The 23790-nt window shown below is 32.6% G+C and overlaps 1 protein-coding gene across 3 annotated transcripts in view; it reads left to right on the top strand.

Moving 5' to 3' along the window:
- Positions 1-23790, top strand: part of LOC119645052 (junctional adhesion molecule A) — a 177783-nt gene that overhangs the window by 77167 nt on the left and 76826 nt on the right. For all 3 annotated transcript variants that reach the window (XM_038044869.1, XM_038044868.1, XM_038044867.1), the window contains exons 2-4: positions 7161-7366; positions 16985-17195; positions 20377-20504. In XM_038044869.1, coding sequence (XP_037900797.1) covers positions 7161-7366; positions 16985-17195; positions 20377-20504 — 545 coding nt within the window. The remainder of the gene's footprint in view (positions 1-7160; positions 7367-16984; positions 17196-20376; positions 20505-23790) is intronic.

Here is a 23790-nt window from a genome sequence, read left to right as displayed (position 1 = left end):
AGTCGTCTACAGTTAAAAAAGCCGGCTACACTTTTTTTTTGTCTTTTGTTTTATTTCTTAAATTATTAGTTACTTGGTGTGTGCGAAAGTTACGATCCAAGCGACGTAGCTCTCTTAGCTAATCTGCTCTCTTATAGTCAATCTTTTGATTGCTCTTTACTTAGTTGAGGGAATATCACAACCAATGTTGTAATTGTGCGCAACTGCAAGCGTTAGATTGTCAAGAAAGGAAAGCGTACACAAAAAAAACAAATAGACGAACACACGAACACACACGCAAACGGAGACGCAATGTTTTGATCTGAATGTAATAGCAGCGCGTGGAAAGATATGAAGAGAGTGACAAAGGCCGAAGGGATTTGAAAAAGAAAAAAAAAAAAATATTAAAAACCTAAAGAATTTCATGCGAATGCAGTTGCAGTGAAAATAAAAGTTTTACCGGAAAACGGGTCAAAGTATAAATTCGCGCAAATTAAAATATCTAGAACACAAAAATAAAATGTACTTTAACGTAAAAATTAAATGCAGAAGTTTATATATGCATGTGCAACAAAAAAAAAACAAAAAAAGCGCGAGAGAAGGCGAATGTTCATTTTGCCATGACTAAGCGCTATGAATCTATGTTTGTGTATGTGTGTGTGTGTGTGTGTGTGCGTTAAAGAAAATTTCTATTTTATACATTTGAACATTAATGCTTAGTTTAGATTGTGTGTACGCGAAATAAAATTGACTTTAAGGCAAAAACAAAAAAAAAAAAAAAACAAATATTAACAAAAAATTTATCAGCTTAAATAACAGTATTACGTTTATATAGCCAGTTAGCTATCTTATTCATGTTTGCAGTCAAGTGTACAGAAAAAGATTATTATTATTGTTGGTGTTGTTGTTGTTGAAAAAACGCACAATGTTCACAGATAATACGAATTATTGCCCTCAAGTTATATTAAACGTTAACATTATTCCTCAAAAGCGCAATTGCGCAATGTAGCGCTAGACCAGAGATTAAGATAAAGGAGCCATAAAAACACAATGCAAAAATCAAGAGTAGTCTATTGGTCAAGGATCGCAATTTAATATTAACATATATATGTATGTATATACATATATATATATTGAAAATGTCTACGCTTGTGTCTCGCATCCAATACGAAACGAATTGTTATAGTTTTATTAATTCTCGGAAATCTTTTTATTATAATCGAGAAATTATTATTCGAATTGAAAAGTTAAATTTTAGGTGTCAGCAAAATATATCGCAGTAATTAATACGCACGTATCGATATGTTTATTTAATTCATTATTAATTCATGCATTTATTTAATTAATTATTTATTTATTTACTTAAACTTTCATTTATGTACACATAGACACCCACATATATATATATATATGTATATATAGATATTCATATCCGTTCATTCATTTATTTATCTCTATATTTAATTATTTCTTTATTCATTTATATTTAATGGCCGTGCGTTCAAATCTCAATTGCGCTGGTGTTTTCAGTAAAGGCAATAACTTCAGATGTTAATGCTTAAAGAGTTTAGTCTTAGAATTTATTTATTTCTCTCTCTCTCTCTCTCTCTCTCTCTCTCTCTCTCTCTCTGTCACTCCCTCTAAACTAATTATAATAATAATAAAATAAATAAGTTTTAAATCTAAACATAATTATAAAATGATATATATAATAAATATAATAAAAAAATTGAAGTAAAAATTAAATGAACAAATCAATGATATATGTAATCGGTGTACAAACGAATTCCTTCCGCTGGAATTGATTGCATTATAAAACTTATCTGACGAATTCAATTTTCCTCAAAATTTCAGATATTGATGTTTGTGTTGTGCAAGTCTCAGTTGTTTACAAGTTGTCCTTCAGTCTATCTATAAAAATTAAAGAAATTGAATGTCATTTAAGTTACTGCTCTTTTTTTTGTTTTTTTAACTGGATTAACTTGGAAAGAAAGACAGTTAAAACTGGTAGTATATAAATACATATATACGGTCCTTCCGGTAAGGAAGTTTCGATTGTCCCCCCCGTCTCCACAAACTTTTCTTTATTGTTTATCTTCTGTGGAACTAACAAATTAGCGAACTAGCGAACTAGCTTTACAATGACACGCGATTTTATCCTTTACAATCTCTAACTATTTTAGGGCTGTATATATGTATATTTTTTTTGTTACACAAATGTTTAGATGATTAAAAATATTGTATATATACATATATATATTGAATGAAGACATTCTGTCATTTATGTATTTTATTTTGATTTTTGATCGGACACGATAACTTAATATTTTACGCTTCGTTAAACTGTATCACTGTAAAGGAGATAATAATGATGGCAACCGATAAAAAGAAAAAAGAAAGCAGAATCTCGAGATTAAAGTCACATCAGCAGCAAATCATATACAAATACATTAGTATGTCATGGCATGGCATGGCATGAGGTGAACAATCAGATTGAACAATCAGGCATTAATGCAGGTAATAAAGGACATCTTAAATCTGTGGCAAATGTATGTGCAAAGCGAACGGCAAAGAATTTCATATTTTTACATTGTTAACAAGAAAGAAAAAAAACAACAACTCTTGAAGACACAGGATACCTGTGGTCTGGCAACATACGATTCATCGTATATTTCGATTTAACAAACTGTTTAAAAGTTTATCTGTCATTCAAGAATCTCGGAATATGGACGGATACGAATAATATTATGAGTAAAAAAAAATTAAATTTTCGATATTTAAATAACTTCTCTACGTATTTATGTAATTATTTATTGAATTCCTTATCCATTCCTTAAGCCTTTGAGATTCTTTGTCATGTTGCTTTCATTTCTTTGCTGTAACAAGTAGAAGCTTTTAACATTGCTTGGCATATTATTTTGATCCTAGCAAGAAATTCTTTTAGCTGTCAAATACTCGATGTTAACTAAATGTACAGATTTGCGTTTTGCTTGCATTATTGGTCGAATAGTAATCAACTTGTTGAAACAAGTTCTTTATCACTACATATACCTAAAAAGTGTAAAACAATTTTTTAATCTTTTTTTTTTTTTTAAATAAAATGACGGCACAGCAGCTCTCGGACTACACAATTCTCTTATTTTTTTTTTGTGGCATACCCTTGGCCAAAAGTTTCTATCCATAATAAAATAAAATCCTTGATATAATACATAATATCTAATGAGTTTTAAAAAATTTTTATTTGAATAAATAATTTGTTTTTTAAAAAAAAACATTGTTTTTTTAAAAGTTAAACATTCGTACTTTCCCTGAATCGTAGATATATGACTAAAGGCAAGAGAGCTAGAAGAGTGTTAAAATTTTAATATGTAAGAAATTCAAGTTTTTTGCAAATTTCTCAAATTTTTAACTATAATAATAAAAAAAAAAAATAATAATAATTTTGGCGAAAATTCAAATTCCATTTTTTGAATGATTGCGATAAGAAAAATATGTATTTAAAAAAAAAATATTCTCTTGTTTAATTATTACTCTTTAATCCATTGTGAGGATCATTTTATCCCATTTTTATTAGTCTTATTTTGTATTAGAAGTCTTCTTCAAGGTGGTATAGCTTTGCGCAGCGCAACAACGAATTAATACACTTGGGCTCGCTGCACTCTATTCTCTAAGACTTTTTCTTTGACATCTGTTCACAAAAAAAGGAAGAATAATCTGCCAGAAACATTGCTTATATTAGTAGGTGCTTGGATGTATAATATTTGATCAGCGACATCTATTGATGAAAATAATAAATTAATGCGAAATATCAGTGTGCGCAACGGTTAATTTCGATAATTTTGAACTATCTCTACATAAAACGAACAAATTTCCCATTTAGTCTCATTGAGTGATAAGAACGCTAATCATGGAACACTTAAAAATACAATTTTTGACATTCGTTCATTTTGTTGTTTGATTCGAAGAAATCTGCTGCCGAAGGCCATCAAAAACTTTTAGATGGTTTGTGGTGATGCTGCTCCATCAAATCTCAATTGTCGGTTTCGGGTTCAACGGTTTAAAACTGACGACACAAATTAAATGAAACTGGCGTTGATCAGGATACACTGTTGCAGTTCGAATGGGAAGCTCTGTCACAATTGGCTTACTCACTAGGCATAAGGCCTCCTGACTGCCACTTGTATTGATCGGTGCGGCATGGTTTGGCCGGCACGCGGATGCGGCACAGTGGAGGAAGTGCGAAAATGTGTCGGTGGTTGGATCGGCGCCAATATAAACCAATATAAGTTCTTTCGACGTAATATCATCATTTTCCACGACAAATGCCTTTTTCAAGTGAAAAAGTGATCAAGATTTTTGCAAGCACCTAATATATATATGTTCTTGATCAGTGTGAAATTCGGGATTGACTAAGTCATAACTGTCCGTCTGCGTGGTGTTCGTAGCTGGCACTCCTGGTCGAAACATTGTACTCTTTATGTGCAAAAAATGAGAAAAAATCGGTCATGCCCACACAAAGTTACAAGTGATTAAATTTTATTTCTTTTCACTTGTTTGAGATTCTATGCCCATTAATAATAGGCTAAACAAGACAGAATGTTAAAAATTATTTTGTACATTCCTCAAACGAAGATATATTATCTGCCTAAAAATGAGTTAATTGTAAAATGACTACGTTAGCCACGTGGTGGCTTAATTTTTTCTTAATAACACAAGCGATATGGGTAGCAAATAAAAAGACTTGAAGAGTCGAATGCAAGAAGTTAAGTGTGCTAGTTCCTAATTATATGTCTCGGACGTCACGCCGTAGTAAACTAATTGTTTTTTGATATTTGAGGAGGTTATTAAGCTTACCTGATCTCTCCTCTGGAGAGATCCTTACCTCAAGGATCTCTGCAGTAAACAGCATAACTAGTCTAAATTTGAATTAAAGAAAAAAAAAAAAAAAATCCCCCACTCTACATTCCTATTCCTAGCGAGACATATAGACTTTCTTGAAAGTATTGATTTTTATGTATTTCCGCGAATGTTTAAGTGAAGAAATGTAATTGTCGACCCAAACAAAAAAAAAAAAAAAAAAAAAAACACCACTTTTTTAATAATAACAAACAATGCTTCAATTAACTTAGGAAATGTTGTTTTGCGGATAAATGATATCAAGATAAAAAATTCGAATGCAAAAATTGAAAATGGCGATTTCAAAAACTGTGTATCGCGATAAACGAGCTTAAACGAAAGTTTTTCAATATTACAATAAATTGTTTATTAATTTTTTCTATTAGTCTGCGATTGTAGGGCCATATCCATGTTCAAATATTCCTAATCGTTTCGCCCTTCTCGAAAATTTGATGTTACAATCTGACTGTTTTGCCGCATCTGTCAAATATCTTGCAGTTTTCTTGATATGGTTAGCGTCGACTTTAACCCACAAACTGTATCATTGGTTATCAATATCCATTTTCAAAACTAGTTATTATATAAAATTGCAAACAGCAATGTCAGTGACAATGTCCATGACGTTTGGCGTACGGAGATTCATGAAATTTCCAAAAAAAAAGTTTCTACGGACTATGTATTTTAGAAGCTTTACAGCATCTATTAAGCAAAGACTGCAATGAGATAGAAGGATGACCTATCAGGTTTATTGCATAATAGAAGTTGTAATGTAAAATTGCAACTAATTTTTATTTAATTTAACGTTAGGATAAAGCATATGGAACCGTTAGCATAATGGGATATTGTTTCCATTGTGGGATACTAGTCTTTGTTACTTGCACTTTATATGTTATATTATAATATTTACAATATTTGCTTATTATCCTTGAAAAAGCAGATTGCAAATAAAAATGTAGTTTAAAAACGTAGAAAAGATAAAACTTTCAGAAAAGTTAAAAAACTTGAAGAAAAGTTTTTTTTTTTTTTTTCTTTTTTTTTTTTTAAGGAGATAGTAGAAGCACCCACTTAGAATAAGTGAATTGCTATCTAACAAAAGAAGAGAAAGAATATCCTTCTCTGCAGTCATTTCATTTCGTTTATTCTTTTCAATAAGTGAACGTCTCGAGTAAGAGATGAGCAGAGTTTTGGCTTAGTTTGCATAGGAAAGTTTAAAATTTCTTAAAGAAATATAATGGCACTGAAATGTTTTCTATGCTCATTGCTTAAGTATGTGATGTACTCAAATTCAAGATATCCAAAGCTTCAAGCACAATTAAAGTAAGCTAAACAACGGTTTATTCGAATAAATGTGTTCACCTTATTTGCATAATTGTGCGGCAAGTTGCCAGTAAACGCTTATGTCAAGCTGGAAAGCGATAAAGTGGTTGCCCACGTTATTGCCTGAAGGGCGAGAAAACGAAAATACCGACAACGCTTATTTGACTTTGAGCAGATTTGACGTCGAATGGAACAGTGCGTTGACTAACGAATCGGCTAACTATTGATGAGACTTGGACTTGCTAAAAAAAAAAAAAAAACTTGTCCATTTCTCAGTTTCGTGTCAGCTCTTTATACTCTTTTTACCAGTGATGATCACAAGCTTTGATATTCTGTCTATTATGAGAACAAGAGAAAATCCTCAATATACCGATCAGGCGCAGGCGCTACTTTTTCAGTGTTGGAAAATCTCTTGCCATACATGAGATGTTTTTTCAGGTTAGGAAAGGGAAAACAATCTGTAAACGGGCTATATATACCGAATGGGAATTGCTTGCCTAAGTGATTCAAATCTTAAATTTTTAGTTTTGGCCACCGCCAGAAAAGAGAATCTCTCTTAGCATTTTGATAAATTTCTTGTAAATTCACTAAAAATGTCCACAGCTGATGGCTGTACAAGAAACATTACTAAACAGCCGATTGTCCTCAAACTGTGTTTTTTCATCTTTATTAGCAGAAGTTTCTATACGTAACGGGGGTTGAGAAAAAAAAAAAAAATTAAAAATTAATTAACATTAAGTGATATATCTGGTGCATAGTATAATAGGTTTTTTAGGGAGGGTCCTTTGATGTATATTTAGTACCATATATGAAGTCTAGCTATATGTAGTAATAGAAGTCATATGAATTTCTTAGGGGGAAGTGAATAGTTTTCATAAAATCTTTTCGATAATAATTAAAACATCATGCATGTACTTTCTGATTGCTAACGGTTTAGTTATAACTTTATTACACGTTTTATTTTGCAGACTTAACAAACTGTGGTGTGCAGGGACCACTTGACGATTATAGGGTATTGGATGATATATCAACTACTACAAGTACATTAGCTACATATCCTCATCCTAAATGGCTGGAACCGTACTTCGATCCATCAACACCGCGTAATGTTACCGCCCTGATGGGTAAATCAGCATATCTTAGTTGCCGTGTTCGCAACTTAGGCAATAAAACGGTAAGTGACGTTGAAAACGATGAGCAGAAATGCTTACCTGTCAGGATATGCTTTCCCGTGATATTTAATATTGATTGATTTTCAAATGATTTATTTTTTAGAAATTAAGGTCCGTAAGCGTTCTTCGTTTTTTTTCACTTTTTCTATGGCACGAGTTTTAATTACAATTTGTATTAATTTTGTGAAGTCATTCTAACTTTTCCCCGTTAAAAAAGTATTTCTTACACATTATGTTATCAAAAATGCATATGCAGATAAGTTCAAATGTAACTCTGTGTGTGTGCGCCTGTGATGATGTATGTATTATGTATGCGCACCATTATCACCGCAATCTGTTAAGAGAAAGAGAGAATGGATAATAAATTCCTTAACACGTAACGTAACCACGTTGTTCATTGTAAAATGCTTAAGGGAAACCGTGTGGTAAGGGAGATGTAAGAAAATGGATAGAGAAAGAGAAAGAGAGACGGGCTGGGAATTGTCCCAAAATACAGCTACAATAACGACGACATGTCATTGCAATTGAGTTAACGGAAGTAAAAGAAAACACTTTCCCGAGGGTTTCAAGATATATACAGAAGTTAAAATCCTGGCATAAATTAATATATGCATGTGCATACGAATATTCGCAAGTAGATATTTGCATATATGTCTACATATATATATATATATATATATGCATATACATATATACATAGTGTGTGCGTGTGTGTGTGTGTGTGTGTGTGTCCGTGCTATTAGTTTTTATACTTATATGCTTTACACTAACGATATTCGCAATTTATCGTAGTTGATGGCACAATTATATTCATGCTTATATACGCATACATACATAACTATCACCGTATATATAAACATATGTATTATACATACAACATAGATAGAGTAAGGCTATGTGCATTAGCATGTGTAATCATTATGCGAAACAAACAACTTTCACGGCTTGTCTTATGTTTTTTCTAATATATGAGCAAAGTAACACATGTGTGTTTCGATATGTTTATTTTTTGTTTGTTACCATAAGCAAATGTTTATTTTTAACATTATCATTATATTGTAAAAGAAGAAACCCGAGGGGCTTAATTAGTTTGAAGCTTACGAAATTTTACCAGAGCGCTGGAAGGATACACATCTCACATAAGTTCATTTGTTTTGCAATAACTTTTGCACTCATCACTCAAAGATACGGTTACATTTTTTTATTATTACGTTTGTAACACATAAACGAAAACGTCTCACTTCGTCCAAAATATATATTGCGGCCGTCCGCAATCAATTCACAAATATTGAGATAAAGGTCTCATTTATTCTAATCAGAAATATTTCGTTCGATTAGGTTTGATAAAAAGTACAATCCGTTGACTTATGCATGCATAATGTAATAGTAAGCACAATAATTTTTCCCGAAATATTCACATTTTTGGTGAGTAAAAAAAAAAAAAAAAAACATATCAGAAATTTACTTTTATAGCTGTATGTACGTATAATAGTAATGTGTTTGTATACAATATGTAGGAAGAGCTTAAGAGCTATTTTCCGCATCATTAAAAGCTATAATGCTTTAAATTTAAAGCAAATTATTATTATTTTTATTATTATTACATAAGTGTAACCTTGTCTTGCAACTTTATGCGTATTAGTATAGTGGAATGCGCACTTAAGTAACATTTAATTTCTTATTCATGAAACTTTTCTATATCTTATACCATTTCATACCTTTCTGACATACGCCTGAATAAATATCCTTCTGCTAAGAGCGATTATTCGTTCGTATAAGGTCACGCTCAAGATTTCAATTTCAATGATTGCAACGAGACTAAATAAAATAGGGAAACCGTTGAAAATGCATAGGTAAAGTCAGTATTTACCCAAAGGTCTCTATAAAAATTACTAATAAATATTATATTCAAGTAGATTTATTTTTTATTTTTTATTAGCTAATAACAGTTACGATTCATATAACTTTTAATACATGTACTAAAAAGAAATGAATACTGAAACAAGTAAAGAACTTATTTCGGGCTATGGACGAGTCTTCTATATCTACTAGAAGGAAAAGAATAAACGAAATTTAGATACCGTACATTATTAGGTAAGTGAGGCTGATTTTTTCCATTCTTATACAAATATTGTAGGATTGTCAATATGTTGTCAACATGTGCAGGCAACTTCTATCGCTACATCTATTTTAGGGTATAAGAAAAAAATCCAAGTTTTTTGCGTTTGAGAATAATCGACTCAGATTATATTACAGTATACTTGACCGATTCGACATATTTCCAATATGAATTTCAATATATCTGCTAAAATTGAGGTCGATAGATTTATTATTGCGACAGTTTACCACACATGTTACATAGGCTGACCGACAAACATATGATTACAACGACAGACAGACATTTTTGAATCGGTTTAAAATTATCATGAATATATACTTTTTATAGGATTTGTTGTCCTTTTGAGTGTCACAAAAGTTTTAGTAAAATGATGAATGTATTCCCATCCTTCAGTGATAGATATAACAAGGAATCTTTTAACGTTATGGTCGGGCAAGGGCGACAAGTATATAACCTAGGCCAGTTGGCTTAATACAATTCTTCACCACTCCTCGTCGTAGAATATTTACAAATCATATCTGATTGACATAAAAAAAAATTACCTTTAATGGCAATCCTTATATGAAGGGCAGAACAAGACCTGGAGCATTCAAGCTTATCTTCGAAAATATTTGTATTAAGTCAACATTTTGTACTACCTTTTAATCTAAAATGGCAAAAGTTAGATTTTGCAATTATATAATAGCTCAATTTTTTCGAAAAACATTTTGCATTGGAGGATGACCATAAAGTAACCTCATCCCATTCAAGCTTTACACTTTCATTTGGTATAAGAAAATATTAGATTTTTGCAACAATTTCGATCACTTTTTCCATCATTTCTTACAACATTTTAGAACACTTTATGGAACATTGCGATATCATGCCGAAAGAATTTATATTGGTTTGCAAACGATCCATCCACCGACCCATTTCCGCACTTCTTCAACTTTGCGTACCCGTGTGCCGGCCAAACCATGCTGCACCGTTCTGCACAAATCGCATGTGGCATCGAATTCAATCGTGACATGCACTGGCCTCTCCCATTTCTTAGTCATTTTTGCCTCTAGAAGTCGCTGGTTAAAATTCTTGCAAACATCTGATGCAATTTTTTTCCGTTTTGTTTTTTTTGAAGAAATATTAATAACTGCAGACTATTTACATATTCAAGATAAGGTCGGAGTACGAGGTTCAAAATCAAAATATTTCACTTTTAGTTAAAAAGTCTGGAATATTCGGACATTAGATAGGCAGGCAGGCGGGCATGTTGAAAAGATCTTCTAAATGAATTGAATGAATGAATGTTACGGAAATGAATGTGAAAAAGGACAGAACGACAAAAGAAGGTCCTTAAAAAGAAATAAAACTTAATTTTTATTATTTTACGATAAAATTTGATCGAGACAAGTGGTCTTACACATTAACGGCCCGCGTTAAGTGAAGGCCATTGGCTTTTTCATTTTACATAGGCACGATGGATTGTGTTTTGGTATTTTATTGCGAAGGCAGATGAAAAATATAGCTTTTTCTGGTTAAATTATTTTTAGTTTATTTAAATTTATGCTTCATTTCTATGAATTTTGTATTTAAGGGAAAACCATATGTTTGTAGATAAAAATGAATCATTTAATGTTTTTGTGAATGCGAGCAATTTTAAGTGAACTAATTTGATGAAATTACTGAAATTACCCGCAGTGCTAATGCATCGTCAGGCTAAAATAATAATGTTCTTATTCTCATAGATTAATTCAAAGAATTTTATATTTCATAATCATATATAAATAAAATTTAAATATTCTTTATGCAATTTAAATTTACATAGATTCCACATATATTGTAGTGTGCGTGCGTATCCGTACTAGTACTCTATTGTACATGTACTCGTATATAAATTTCATTAATGCATTCGTTCATCAGGTTATCAAATGGTATTTGTAAGGGCAATAGATAAATTCTCTCTCGAACTATATGATGATTTACTGGTGTTACGATGCCGTACAGATAATAATTGCTAATATATTTGCTGTTGTGCTTCGTAGAAATGCCGGTAAGGAAGAAGCCACTTATCAGAAATTGTTTTAACTATCGCATCACTTTAACAGTAAACAATGTAAATAACGAACGTATTCTATCTTTGTCTTTCATTCATTAAGGAAAAACCTTATCTCTCTTATCCGCTTAAACTGTGAAATAATTAATTCTTCATTAACACTAAATCTGCCAGGAGGGATTAAATAAGATCCCTTTTTAAATTTTCACGCAGCATTTCCTATAAATGAATTTATTTTAAAATTGCTATCTTCATCGAAACACTACTTACGTATTATAGCACAACATATTGTTTGTGAGTAGATTTAATTACTATGTCTATAGCCTCGGAAAAATTGTCTTTTCAACGATTGTGTTTCATTCCTAAGGGGAATACATTCTAAATGAAAACGCAATTTTTCAATATTTACTTTAGTCTTCTTCTTTATTATTTTATCGACAACTTTATGCACATTTGTCGCGACTACATTTTCTAAGAATTTTATTATATCTGAGTTGCCGTCATAAAAAAAAAAAAAAAATAGAAATTTAACTTTCAATTCTTGCAAGGGCTGCTTTCCATGATAACCCCAATATATGTTGAGATCTAGAAAATAGGCCGTAAAACATTAACGATTAGGCCTTTTTTTTAATGTTGTGCTTAGTAAGTGCTTAGTCTTTATATGCGGTGGTATTCAAAAAACAGATCTACGTGGTCCAAAGTCACTAAGTTTGATTTTTATGTCGGTTTACTATTGTCAACTAATTTCCATTGCGAATTATTGAAAATTATATCTCTTTATCATAATAGAGATTCAGCTCTTATAGGAACGATTATAGGAGGGAGGAGGTTCAAAAAATGTCCCCAGTCGAACCAAATTTTTTACATTAATTTCGAATGTCAGAATATTATTACGCAGTGACTTTTGTCGAGAAAATTGAGTTGTGTTGAAAATTTGCAATTTCTTGTGGGGAATGATCGATAAAATGGACCGATATGGATCATTTTCAATAGCGTTCGTCCTTAGGTCAAGTTTTATCAAAATATGACAAATATTAACATATAAAATAAGATGAACAGATATCAGATGGACAGATGGACAGATGGACAGACAAGCTTAAAATCATTTTCTGAATCGGTCGATATAATGAAAGATGGCACCCGTCTAAATTCCTTCTCGATATTATAATCGTCGAGCAACTTACAACAACTTACAGAACGTAATATTTCCTAACATATATATGATAATGTAATGTAATCTAAACATAGTTCAAATATTATAGAATTGAAATGGTTTCTCATTTAATATTTTGCTACTATGCTCCATTATTGTATTAATATTTTTCGTTTTTTAATAACAATGGAATCGAAATTTATGCAGAATAAAAATCTAAATTTCTATCTAACAAAAGAACACAAAAAGCCTTTTACATTTTAAATTAAATATTAAAAGCATTAATATCTGTAACATTTCTGTTTTTGTCAGAATTACGGGATGAAATTTTAATCGCTTAGCCATGGAAGTATGGAAAGTAGTAGCAATTTTGAGCGTGAGTAAGTTTGAATGGCAACATAAATCGCCATTAGCCACTTGCTGTTCTATTGCACAATTATACGTTAAATAAAAAGTTAAAATATATATTGCAATTGTAAACAATTGTTTTTATATCCTATTGCTATTCCTACTACTACTACTACTACTACTACTACTACTACTACTACTACACTAGTACTATTACTACTTGGAGTATTATGATTATTGTTATAATTTATTTAGACCAAAGAAACAAATTTTAGGATTAAAAAGTAGGATGACTACTATTAACCAAAGGCAATAGTAGGATAGATTACAAGTTTTTGGCGGATGTGCGCACTGCTCAGAAGGACTTGAAATCGATTCCATCGTTTATTACACTTATCGGTTCAGAGACACTTACTTTCGAAATCGATTTAAACAGACTTGTCCGTCTTATTTGTTACTCGATTGATGTGTATCGACGTGTATTTGTATCCAAGTTAAGCAAATTGAAAACTTTCAAGATATTTAGTATTTAGCGTCGAGAGTTTTCTATTAATAAATTCCTTTTCTTCCATTGCGATATTTTGTTTCTTTTCGCTAAAACCCATGAATATTAGTATCTGTGACATAAGAATCGAACGCGAAAAATGTTAGCTTAAAAGGGACCATATTTTCTACCTCCTCTCTACTACTAATAGTTTGGTCAGGCCGCTCCACGCTATCCATGCTATTTCGATAGAATGAATCGTTTTCACTTTAATATGTAATGTGGCGCGTGCCAAATTTATAATCCCTTAATAAATTTATAATAATTTCGTATTTCTCATGAAATGTATTTTCATTTCTATGTCGATCACTGAAAGTAGAGTAAATAAGATAAAACTAATTACAAATCGATGCTCTTATGATGTTTAACATATAAAATGAATAAAAGAAATGATATTTTTTCTCGTTTCGTTTTGTACATTTTTAAAAGAATTATTTATGATAACTAAGATACATCCTCGTATATATATATATATATATATACGTATATATATATAAGCGTGTAGATTGCTTTTTCGTGTTTGACTATTATCCAGCATCGACGTTCTGCTCTTAAATTAAAATTTCTGTTATGATAAATAAATATTATTTTTATTTATTTAAATGCTGACTGAAATAATTTCTTTTTATTATTATTAAACTCGACTACTTTATGACGTTGAGAAATTCATGGATACATATACATATATATATGCATATAAATACTTATATCCTTGAGGGTATGTTGGTGTACTAATAAAATTAACATTTGCGCAAATATATTTGAGTGCATGTTATGCAAATACGATTAAAACGAATGGAAAAAAATAACGAACGACAGAAAAGTAGCAATCATATATATGCTATATATGTGAAGGTAAAAAAACAACAACACAAACATCAAAGGAAATTCACTCGGATTGTATCGAATAGTACGACCGACTACCGACTACCGACTGCCGACTGCCGACTACTTTTTCAATTTTGTTTTCTTAGCAAAAATACTTCTTTCAAAAATTTTGAAAAGCACACTACGTTAAGAATATCTGACAGCACTATCGTTATGCGAAGAAGAAGCATACATTTATTCGTCTATTATTATATTTACAAAAGCCGTTCTTTTAAGGAAAAAAAAAAAAAAAAAAAAAAAAAGAATTACTTCCTATCCGCGCCATATTTTTTTTCTTCTTTGAATTATTTGCTCAAAGAAATGTCCTAATTCTCACTGCATTTTGATTAACATTTTCAAAAAAAATTCTTGTTTCCTTTGATCTACGTAATCTATAACTGCTAAGCAAACGGAAAATATATTTGGTGGGAGAGATTTTGAGAAATTCATTTTGTTTTTTAAAAATTCGAAAAAAGAAATATTGCTTGATGCGATATAAATATATTTACACTTTCTCGCTTTCCTTTTTGTATTAAATTTAGAGAAATGACCTCATTTTTGGTGAACAAAAGGTGCTTTTAAGATTTCATAAATTCAATGTGCTTCGTATAGAAAACTTCTTTTGCAGTTCAATATGTAAAAAAAAGGACACGAACTAAAATACAAAAAAAAAAAAAAAATTTATTTAATGCTTGAATTAAAAGTTACTGAATTATTGCGGCAACAACTGCGGTCATAGCTTATGAGGGTGAAACAAGTGGTGGAAACTGTTTTTAAATAAATAATGCGCGTTGACACTTGTATGGGTTTATGAGCACAACAACGTAACGCAGCGCAACACAACAAATGCAAAAACCCAAATAGAATAATGTCAAGTGCACTCATAAGTATAGTCGGTTATTTTATTTCCTTGGTTTATTTCGCTCTTGGTGATTTATGTATATCCGTATACACGTATAAATTTATACACTCAAAAACACAATTATACATATAAATATTTATATTATATATATATATGTACTATAATATATTTTTCTTACGTTCTTGGGGTGTAACCATCCTGGGACAGCTTTCAAGTTAGGATGGATGGATGGATGGATGGATGGATGGATGGACCACCACTCTTCCCCATCTGCCTTTAATCCGGAGTATGTTATTGAAAAAACTGGAGCATTTCTTTAGTCTCAACTTTCTCTAACTCTCAGCGTGATTGTTAGTAATTTAAGCGGCATAATTTGCACTGAATTACTCAACATTTATCTTCAAGATGCCCAATTAGGACAGAGGGAAACTGAGCATTCACACATGTGTGGTCTACACGTTGCGTGAATTGGCATAAATAATTTGTGAGGTTTCCATGCTTACATAAATCTAAAGTTAAAAAACAGATTTAGATCTCCGTGTCCTCCGCTCAGTTACTATTCATCCTTTACGCTTAGGATGTAGACCTGCGTTCTTTTTGAACCATTTTAATATCGTTGTTATCATTCGGTTAAGAAATTCTGCCAGGGGAATAGCTTTTAACCTGGGGATATCGTTGTTGTCCTCTTCGCTTATTCTTCTTTAGCTTCCCTACACTTTCAGTACGATAGATAACATTGTCTGCCACGATTGCCGCAATTGACTTCGAAACTGTACAGATAGATACTCAGGATGTCAAGCCTTTGAACTGCTTTGAACTCAACTCACGAGGATAATATGTAGTTAGCAATGCCTTCTGCTCTCACGTTAGTGCAGCATTGATCTTATGAGCGTAGATAACGCTGCATATATAATCGCGCCTGCTTTGTCCCTCGGCCCCTTCATGTTTTGCTGTAATTACGCACATGATGGTCGCCGTTGAAAACACTTTATTCGTAATCTTATTTATATATATTCTACTAAACTCAAAATGCTTTGCGTACCGATTTCTATTCTCGGCTGTTGGAGCAATGTTCTGTCTTTTATCAGTTTTGTTTCACTTTTTTGGACGTTAGTTACTTATTCAATTTAGGTTAGGTTGCTGTCCTATTAGTCATTAGTCTAAGCGATTAATTTCTCTCATATTGCAAGTTCCGCATTGTTGGATCAATTGTATCAATATCTCCACTTTTGTGTCGAATGTATGCAAACAGTACTCTCTCTCCTTTCGTCTCTCAATACCCTAAGTAGATGGTCATAGACAAAAAAAAATTACTAATTATATCTTAGTGAAGACGAGCACAATTGTGAGCATTGCGTACTATTTATCAAAAATAAAAATATAGGCTGGCCGTAAGATGGTCTTTAATTTTGCGCCGATAAAAGATTATGAATGCATAGTTATTTTTTTATTTAAATTTTGAAATTGAGTTAGACGAGAATCTAACTGCCGTTCAAAGGCCATAATTTAAAAGGTTATAATCAGCTTGTATTTTCCATTCTTTTTCTTATCTTTGTAATTATAGTTGGTGATTGTGAACTACAAGCGCTTACTCTTAGTTGAATAGGTGCTCGGGATGCTTAATATTAATTATGATTGTTTGAAGCTCAACTTAATATAACTCGACTTTTCTTTCAATTTAATGGTTTCAATTTACAGGTTTCCTGGATACGTCATCGTGATATACACATATTAACTGTTGGTTCTTATACATACACTTCCGATCAACGCTTCCAGGCTACACATCATCCAGATTCTGATGACTGGACGTTACAAATTAAATGGGCTCAAAAACGTGACGCTGGAATGTACGAGTGTCAAATATCTACTCAGCCAGTGCGGAGCTATTTTGTGCGACTCAACGTTGTGGGTATGTAAATTAATATAAATTCTTTCAGTTTAGCTTAAATCTTTCGCTTATACGATTAGAAAAAGAGTTTCGTTTACTTTAACTTTTTAGTCAGTTACTTAGTCGTTGATTCCACCTTTGTGTAACACATTTCGGTGGTGAGAAAAAAACAACGAAAATGAAATAAAAACGATGTGTGTATGCACACGTCTAACTACGTTTCTATTCCCAAAATTAAGGTCTTTCAGCAACAAAAAGCAGCAAAATTTAACACATACATATGTGTGTTCAAAAGTTCAATTTGTTCAGATATTACTGGCTATCGCAATAAGAAAATCCTTTACATGCTTATAAATTGTCCTCATGTATGCGAATTTATGCAGTTTAATCTCTCGAGGTATTTACTTTGTTAACAAATGTGCATTCAGACACGTGCTTCATTTTACTTCTTTACACTCGCGTACGTATAAGTAAAATGTATCTGTATTTTCATAACAAACTTATTCATATGTGGAGCGCAGCATGTGCTATTTTTATATCACTTACGCCTTCCCCCCTAAAACCAAACAATGTTAAACTAAAAAATGCCGTAAGAAGTTTGTCACTTCATGTTTATCCTATGGCTGAAAAATACAAAACCACAGTTAAGCGCTGCATCGTCAACTGACGTCTGCATCTGTCGAAGATTTGTTAGTACAATTCAAAAGTCGATAGATATATGGATTACTAATATACGGGGTGTGTACGTCATTCGAGGACAAGTTGATATTAAAGCTAATGTGTTTATTTTAGTTGAATGGAAATTTTCAAGCGTCTCTCGTTGACCCATTAAAATAATCACTGCAAGTGGCAATAACGAACTCAATCTGGGGCCGGAAGCAAGGGATTGCTCGACTTAAAACATCTTTGTTTAGGTTTAGCAAGATTATTATTGTTGTTTTCGTTGTTGTTGTTGTTGATGCTGTTGGTGTTATAGAATACTTCTGACGAAAGGCCGTTATGGGAATATACGTTGCTTACTCAGTCCACTAAGCCATGTACGTAAAGCGAGCGTTCGTTTATGGCGATTTGATTATAAAAATTTTCGCCCATTTTTGTTTCTCTATTTGCAAACCACCAAGTGAGTGTGACCTATACGAGTGGGCACGATGACGTTCGGGCGAAGGATTGGATAAAAGGTAAAAAGAAAAAGGCATTAGTATCTGCGTACGTTCAAGTTGAAAGTGGAAACATCCGGAACGGTGGGAAAGATCACTGCAAATAGGTTGCCAGGCGACAAGTTGTTTTAGTGTGTTGTAAGTACGCTTAGTAGTCCTGTTCAAACATTTGATTTTATCCTGGTTTTGATCTCTATATTTATCTTTATCTATCTATCTATCTATATTTACCTTTATCTATCCGATAGAGGCATACGTGAAAACAACGCAGTCCACACTACTCAAAAGAATTGAGAATATTTGATACACTATCGCGCTTGTATGCGGCCGAGAGTCTTCAGGAAAGATCTAAGGGCTCTCCCTCACACATTCGAAGTGTACTCTAATTTTAGCTGAATACAGGCATTTTAAATTCTGTCGATATCGCCTGCAGTGAAGTATTTTGTGTATCGCTTCAAAAACGTAGGCCTTTGTTTGCATCTTTCGCCATTTCGAATATATTTTCTTTTGTCTTGTGTGAGTTGTCTTGTTGTGATCTCGTCCCTATAAGCTTAAGAGTAGTCGATTCTTCCACACTGACACCGCCATCACTTCTCTTGTGCGCTACGAAGCAGCATAGCGACCTCAATCAGATATTTTTGTCAGATTTCTATTAAGTGCGTCTTTCATTAGGCAGCATTTATTCTTTAGTTTTGGATTTTGCATGGTTTCTCGCTAAAAGCGAACAGGGGACACCAGATATTTTCACCTGCAAATGAGCAAACAGGGTTTTAGCTCAGGCTCGGGAAGGTCTTGATGAAGATTAGGAAGCAAGCTAAAGAACGGAGAAAAAAATTGTAGTACTCCTGCACTCACGTACAATTTGCTTGAAGTAAACCCATCGACTACAACCCTTATCGAACGTTCAATTAGCAGACTCGCAATCAGCTTGGAGACAAGAGGAACTGTCGAATGCCTTAGGGGTATTCTGCGCAGAAACCTTCCTTTGGTCAAAATGGGATATAATTCGAGTCCAATTTCCAGAGAGAAACGTCATTAGGTCCTTAGCGGATTAATTTTTGCGATGCCTATATTGCCTATCGCTGAGTTGATCGTTACATTTTATATATTTCGTCCGGTGATAGAAAGTTGACGACAGTCTCCATTGTTCTGACCAAAGCGGACTCGGCAATAATAGGCAGAATTAGATTCTACACTCTTCTTGGGTGCTGGTTGGACATTTGCCAAAGAGGATGCACAATGGTCTAGACACTGCGTTGTAGTGCTGCATAAGCGGTCCCTAACTAGACTATCAGACCAGAGCTCTACAAGTATCTTGTCACTCATAGAACCTCTGTAGCGGCATAAAATCTCGTCATTCTCTAGGTTGGTCTCTTGGTCTTAATCTGGCACATCTCCCTCGTCAGAAAAACTTCAATTTTTTGAAGTCCTGCGCAATGGTCCTCATGGGCTTAAACGGTCTCTCAAACTTATTGGACAAATTGTATATTTCTCAGCCATATCCGCAGATTTCTAATGGCGTTTGCGTTTCGGAACTGGTTCTACATCGCCAATTGAGGCTTGCTTGTTGGACCCAATTTAGGCAACCCCAACTTATAAACAAGTGCTTTTCGTCTGTAAAGTAGTTTTATGTCCTTTTATTTGTGAATGAATGAATGGTTTTGTCATATATCTCCATTTGAAAAGGAGAGAAAAAAAAAAAAAAAACCAGCAAAGCAGGATTGTAGTTAGTGAATGAATTGCAGTTACATACATACAAAAGAGTTCTTAGATCCCCTTGTAACATGCAAAAATGTTCGACTAAATCCGTATTTTATTCTTACAATTTTTTTTTTGATATTTTATTGCAAAATTTTATATACTATCTCTTACATTCATATCTTTTTCGTTTTTTTATATTATGTTTGCATTGACTGCGTTACGTTATGGCATGCTGTGCTGCATCGTGCTGCGACTTTTCTATGGCGTGTATGTACTCGTGCGTCTGCATGTTGCCTCTACCTATAATTGCCATTTACAACGACGATGGGTATGTATGTCAACAGTGCCAACGGCCACTATCCTTGGCGGACCTGACCTTCATGTAGACAAAAGCAGTACAATAAATCTAACTTGTACAGTCAAATTTAGCCCGGAACCACCGGCATACATATTCTGGTATCATCACGAGGAGGTAATTAAAATTTAGTGCAAACATTTCGTCGTTTTCGCTTTTATATCCATCATCGAAATATGATGGAAGTATGATAAATTTATCTTTCAATTTGTTACACATATATACATATACGAAATTCGAAAATTCTACAAATTATAAGTTTTCTTTATCAAGACAAGATACTAAATCGAGTCGACTAATCTTATCGGCTTGCTCGTCTGTCCGTTTGTCTCTTTCTTTATTGTTGAAATGGCAAAATATTGTCAGTTAGTTGACGATAGATCAAGTTTGAAAGTGGGTTTTGTCCGCACGCAAAGCAAGAAAGATTGGAATATTCCTTATGGGGCTTTATAAATCTGTCTTTTTCAATTTTTTTTTTTTTTTTTTTTATATATTGACATCAGGTGTTGAGTGGTAAAGATTCGTCTTACGGCGAATATAAGCGTATTACTTGTTTGATTTTATTTTAAAAATGTACGCACACACACTCTCTCTCTCTCTCTCTCTCTCTCTCTCTTTTTTTTGGTATAAAGTAAATTAAATTTGAGAACTTGCACCACAATATTGAAATTATTTAAACGACACAAAATGAAGTTGTTTTGCTTGATATGATGAAAAGCATATGAAAGGAGAACGAAATTGAAAAATGTGTCATATTTGTCAAGCATTTTCATAAATATCTCTTTTTCTTCATTTCATCATTTTCAATCACGGCGAAATCAAAGTTGACATTTTTGTTTCATTCTTGTCGTTTACGTTCAAGACGTTTACTTTATACTGAGTATAAATGCGATGAAAGAGAGCAAATTAAGATTTGCTTTAGTTTTAAACTATTTGAACAATTTTTGAATAAATAACGATGGGTAAGCACACACACACACACACACACACACACGTAACACGTGTAATATGCATGCAAGAATAGCTGGTGTTAATTCAAGGAAAATCTTGAAAACCTCATCCTTAATAATCTTAACCAAATATGTATTTAATCAATTTGAATTTAATGTTAAAAAAACTCTTAGGTCCAACGCTGCACACGCGACAATCAAAGGCAATGATTCCAAGTCATATTCCATATAAATTGGTCTTCTTTTTAAACTAATTCACAACAGAAACATAAACATGCTGTCGAGCCTTCGGTTTATATGCCATCTGTCCGCATTACATATACTAATGTAATATCATAGTCTCGCTAATCTGGATGTCTCGCGAACGATCGTTCACAACTGCAACGAATTTTTTGTTCTCCATTCGCCTAATCTCGCGCTTAGGCAACGTTGGTCATAGATTGATTCCATTTTCTTATTTTCTTTCGAACATCTCAAGTGCCAGTGGTTTTCAAACATCGGCAAGGGGCTTTCAGTAAGTTAAATTGTTTTATCAAATGAAAATTAGTAAATTTTCTTGATATTCAAAATATGTTAAACTAAATTATTACATATATAGAATTGTAATAAAGACAGAAGAATAAATACAGACATGAGTTCAATTGATAATGTTATGGGACTAATTTAAATTTTAAATGAAAACATCGAATTGAAGAGACTTACTTTACCAGGTGAAGGACGCGTATAAAATGATGGGGATTATGCAGAAATAAAGAAATGTCAGAATTTGTTATCATTGCTTAGATATGTCAAAGAAAGTGAAATTAATTTCTTAACAAAGTCCACTTCAAAAGGCTGTGCAAGAATATAAGCGTCTATTGTCGCACAGAACTTCTTGACAGTGCGAGACACATTTTCTTATTTTTTATGAAAATCCATTTCAAGAAGAAGAGAAAGAGAATGATTAGGTAGAAAACATGCCGAGTTAATGCGTTCACTCGACTTGCCTTAAAGAAAGCAACGACCAACCTGCCCAACAAAGCTATTAACACATACATTTCTACATCATCGGATTTTCATTCCTTTTAAAATGAAAGAAAAAAAAAAAAAAATATGTCTCTATTTGTGCGGAAGCCACTACCCCAACTATCTACTTTCTCGTGAATATTTAAAATCTTTTATGAATATTCACCGAAATTTAATGTTTTTTTTTTTTTTTTATTCTTTTCTGTTTGCTGCTAAACGTTTACCTGTCTATGTCTGTCTATCCATGTCTTATTATCTAAAGGCAAGAATTAGTTGTATTGTAAGACAATGTAAAAGCACTGCATGTAACTTTCTCATCGAATCGAAAAATACATAAGGAAATGTAATTGAGATTGTTTTAATTGCCTTTCGTTCGGCTTCTCACAATATCAACTCCATGTTGGGTTCGTGTTGCGTATACGGTTGCCACCTTCTTGATTTTATATTAAATTCATTCACTCCTTTCATATGCTTTTTTATTTTGCTCTCTATGTACTTGTTATGTACACTCTTGCTTAAGTTCTTATAGGCTAAGCCTTGTACGTAGTGACTAAAATATGTTATGTTATAATTTTAGCGTATTCAACTCATCATCATTCAGCATTCATATTCCTGTCTGCTTTTTTGCAAATGGAAATGTTTGTCAATGAATTTGATAGATGTAGAATTTACAAAAAAAAAATTTCTGTTCTTACACTTGCCGCTAAGCACACTGGAGTCAGTGCTTTATGCGTCTTTATATGCATATAAGAGAGAAATGAGCGCATTGACATGCGGACATAAACATAAAAAATTTTGAATTTGTTTGTCTGAAAACAGATAAAATCTTTTCTTGTTCCGCTTCTTTAACTAACTGAAAATAGGTGACACATAAAATGCCATGTTTGTTTGACTTTACGTATCGTCTCAGACCAGAATGAGGAATAAATAATCATTTTAAATGAGTAGTAAATTTAGTAAAGTCACATATTTCCTTTGAAGTTGTTTTTAATCCTTTAATTATGTGTTTTGGGATTCGATTGCCTCTCTTCTCGCCCTATGAAAATAGGTTGCTTCTGTTGTCTCTACTATCTCTTGAGAAACGTAGATTTATTCTTGGCGTTTCCTTCATAATCAAAGTAATAAATGCTACTTTTGATTGGTCTGCACTGCTTTATGGGATAAGGGCTTTAATGGCCCTAACCGCTTCTCTAGTCAATATATCTTGATTAAGCTTAGTCAATGTAAATATAATTATGAGCTGTTTAACCAGGTTAGAGTTGTTTGCAAGAACCTAAATGTCATCTACCACTTATTCTCATTATCGGGCTCTTTAAAGTCTTAAGTCCATTAAAACAGCATTGCTTAATACGCGCGATTTACCTATGTCGCACTTAAGCTAACTTTTAACCTTAACCAACGTCATTACGATTCGAAAATTTATTGCCGTTAACTGCTATCGGTTACTA

The sequence above is a fragment of the Glossina fuscipes genome, unplaced genomic scaffold (assembly GCF_014805625.2).
Source record: "Glossina fuscipes isolate IAEA_lab_2018 unplaced genomic scaffold, Yale_Gfus_2 1, whole genome shotgun sequence".
Taxonomy (NCBI): domain Eukaryota; kingdom Metazoa; phylum Arthropoda; class Insecta; order Diptera; family Glossinidae; genus Glossina; species Glossina fuscipes.
Note: the sequence above shows the minus strand (reverse complement) of the source record. Positions and strands in the feature narration are given on the sequence as shown.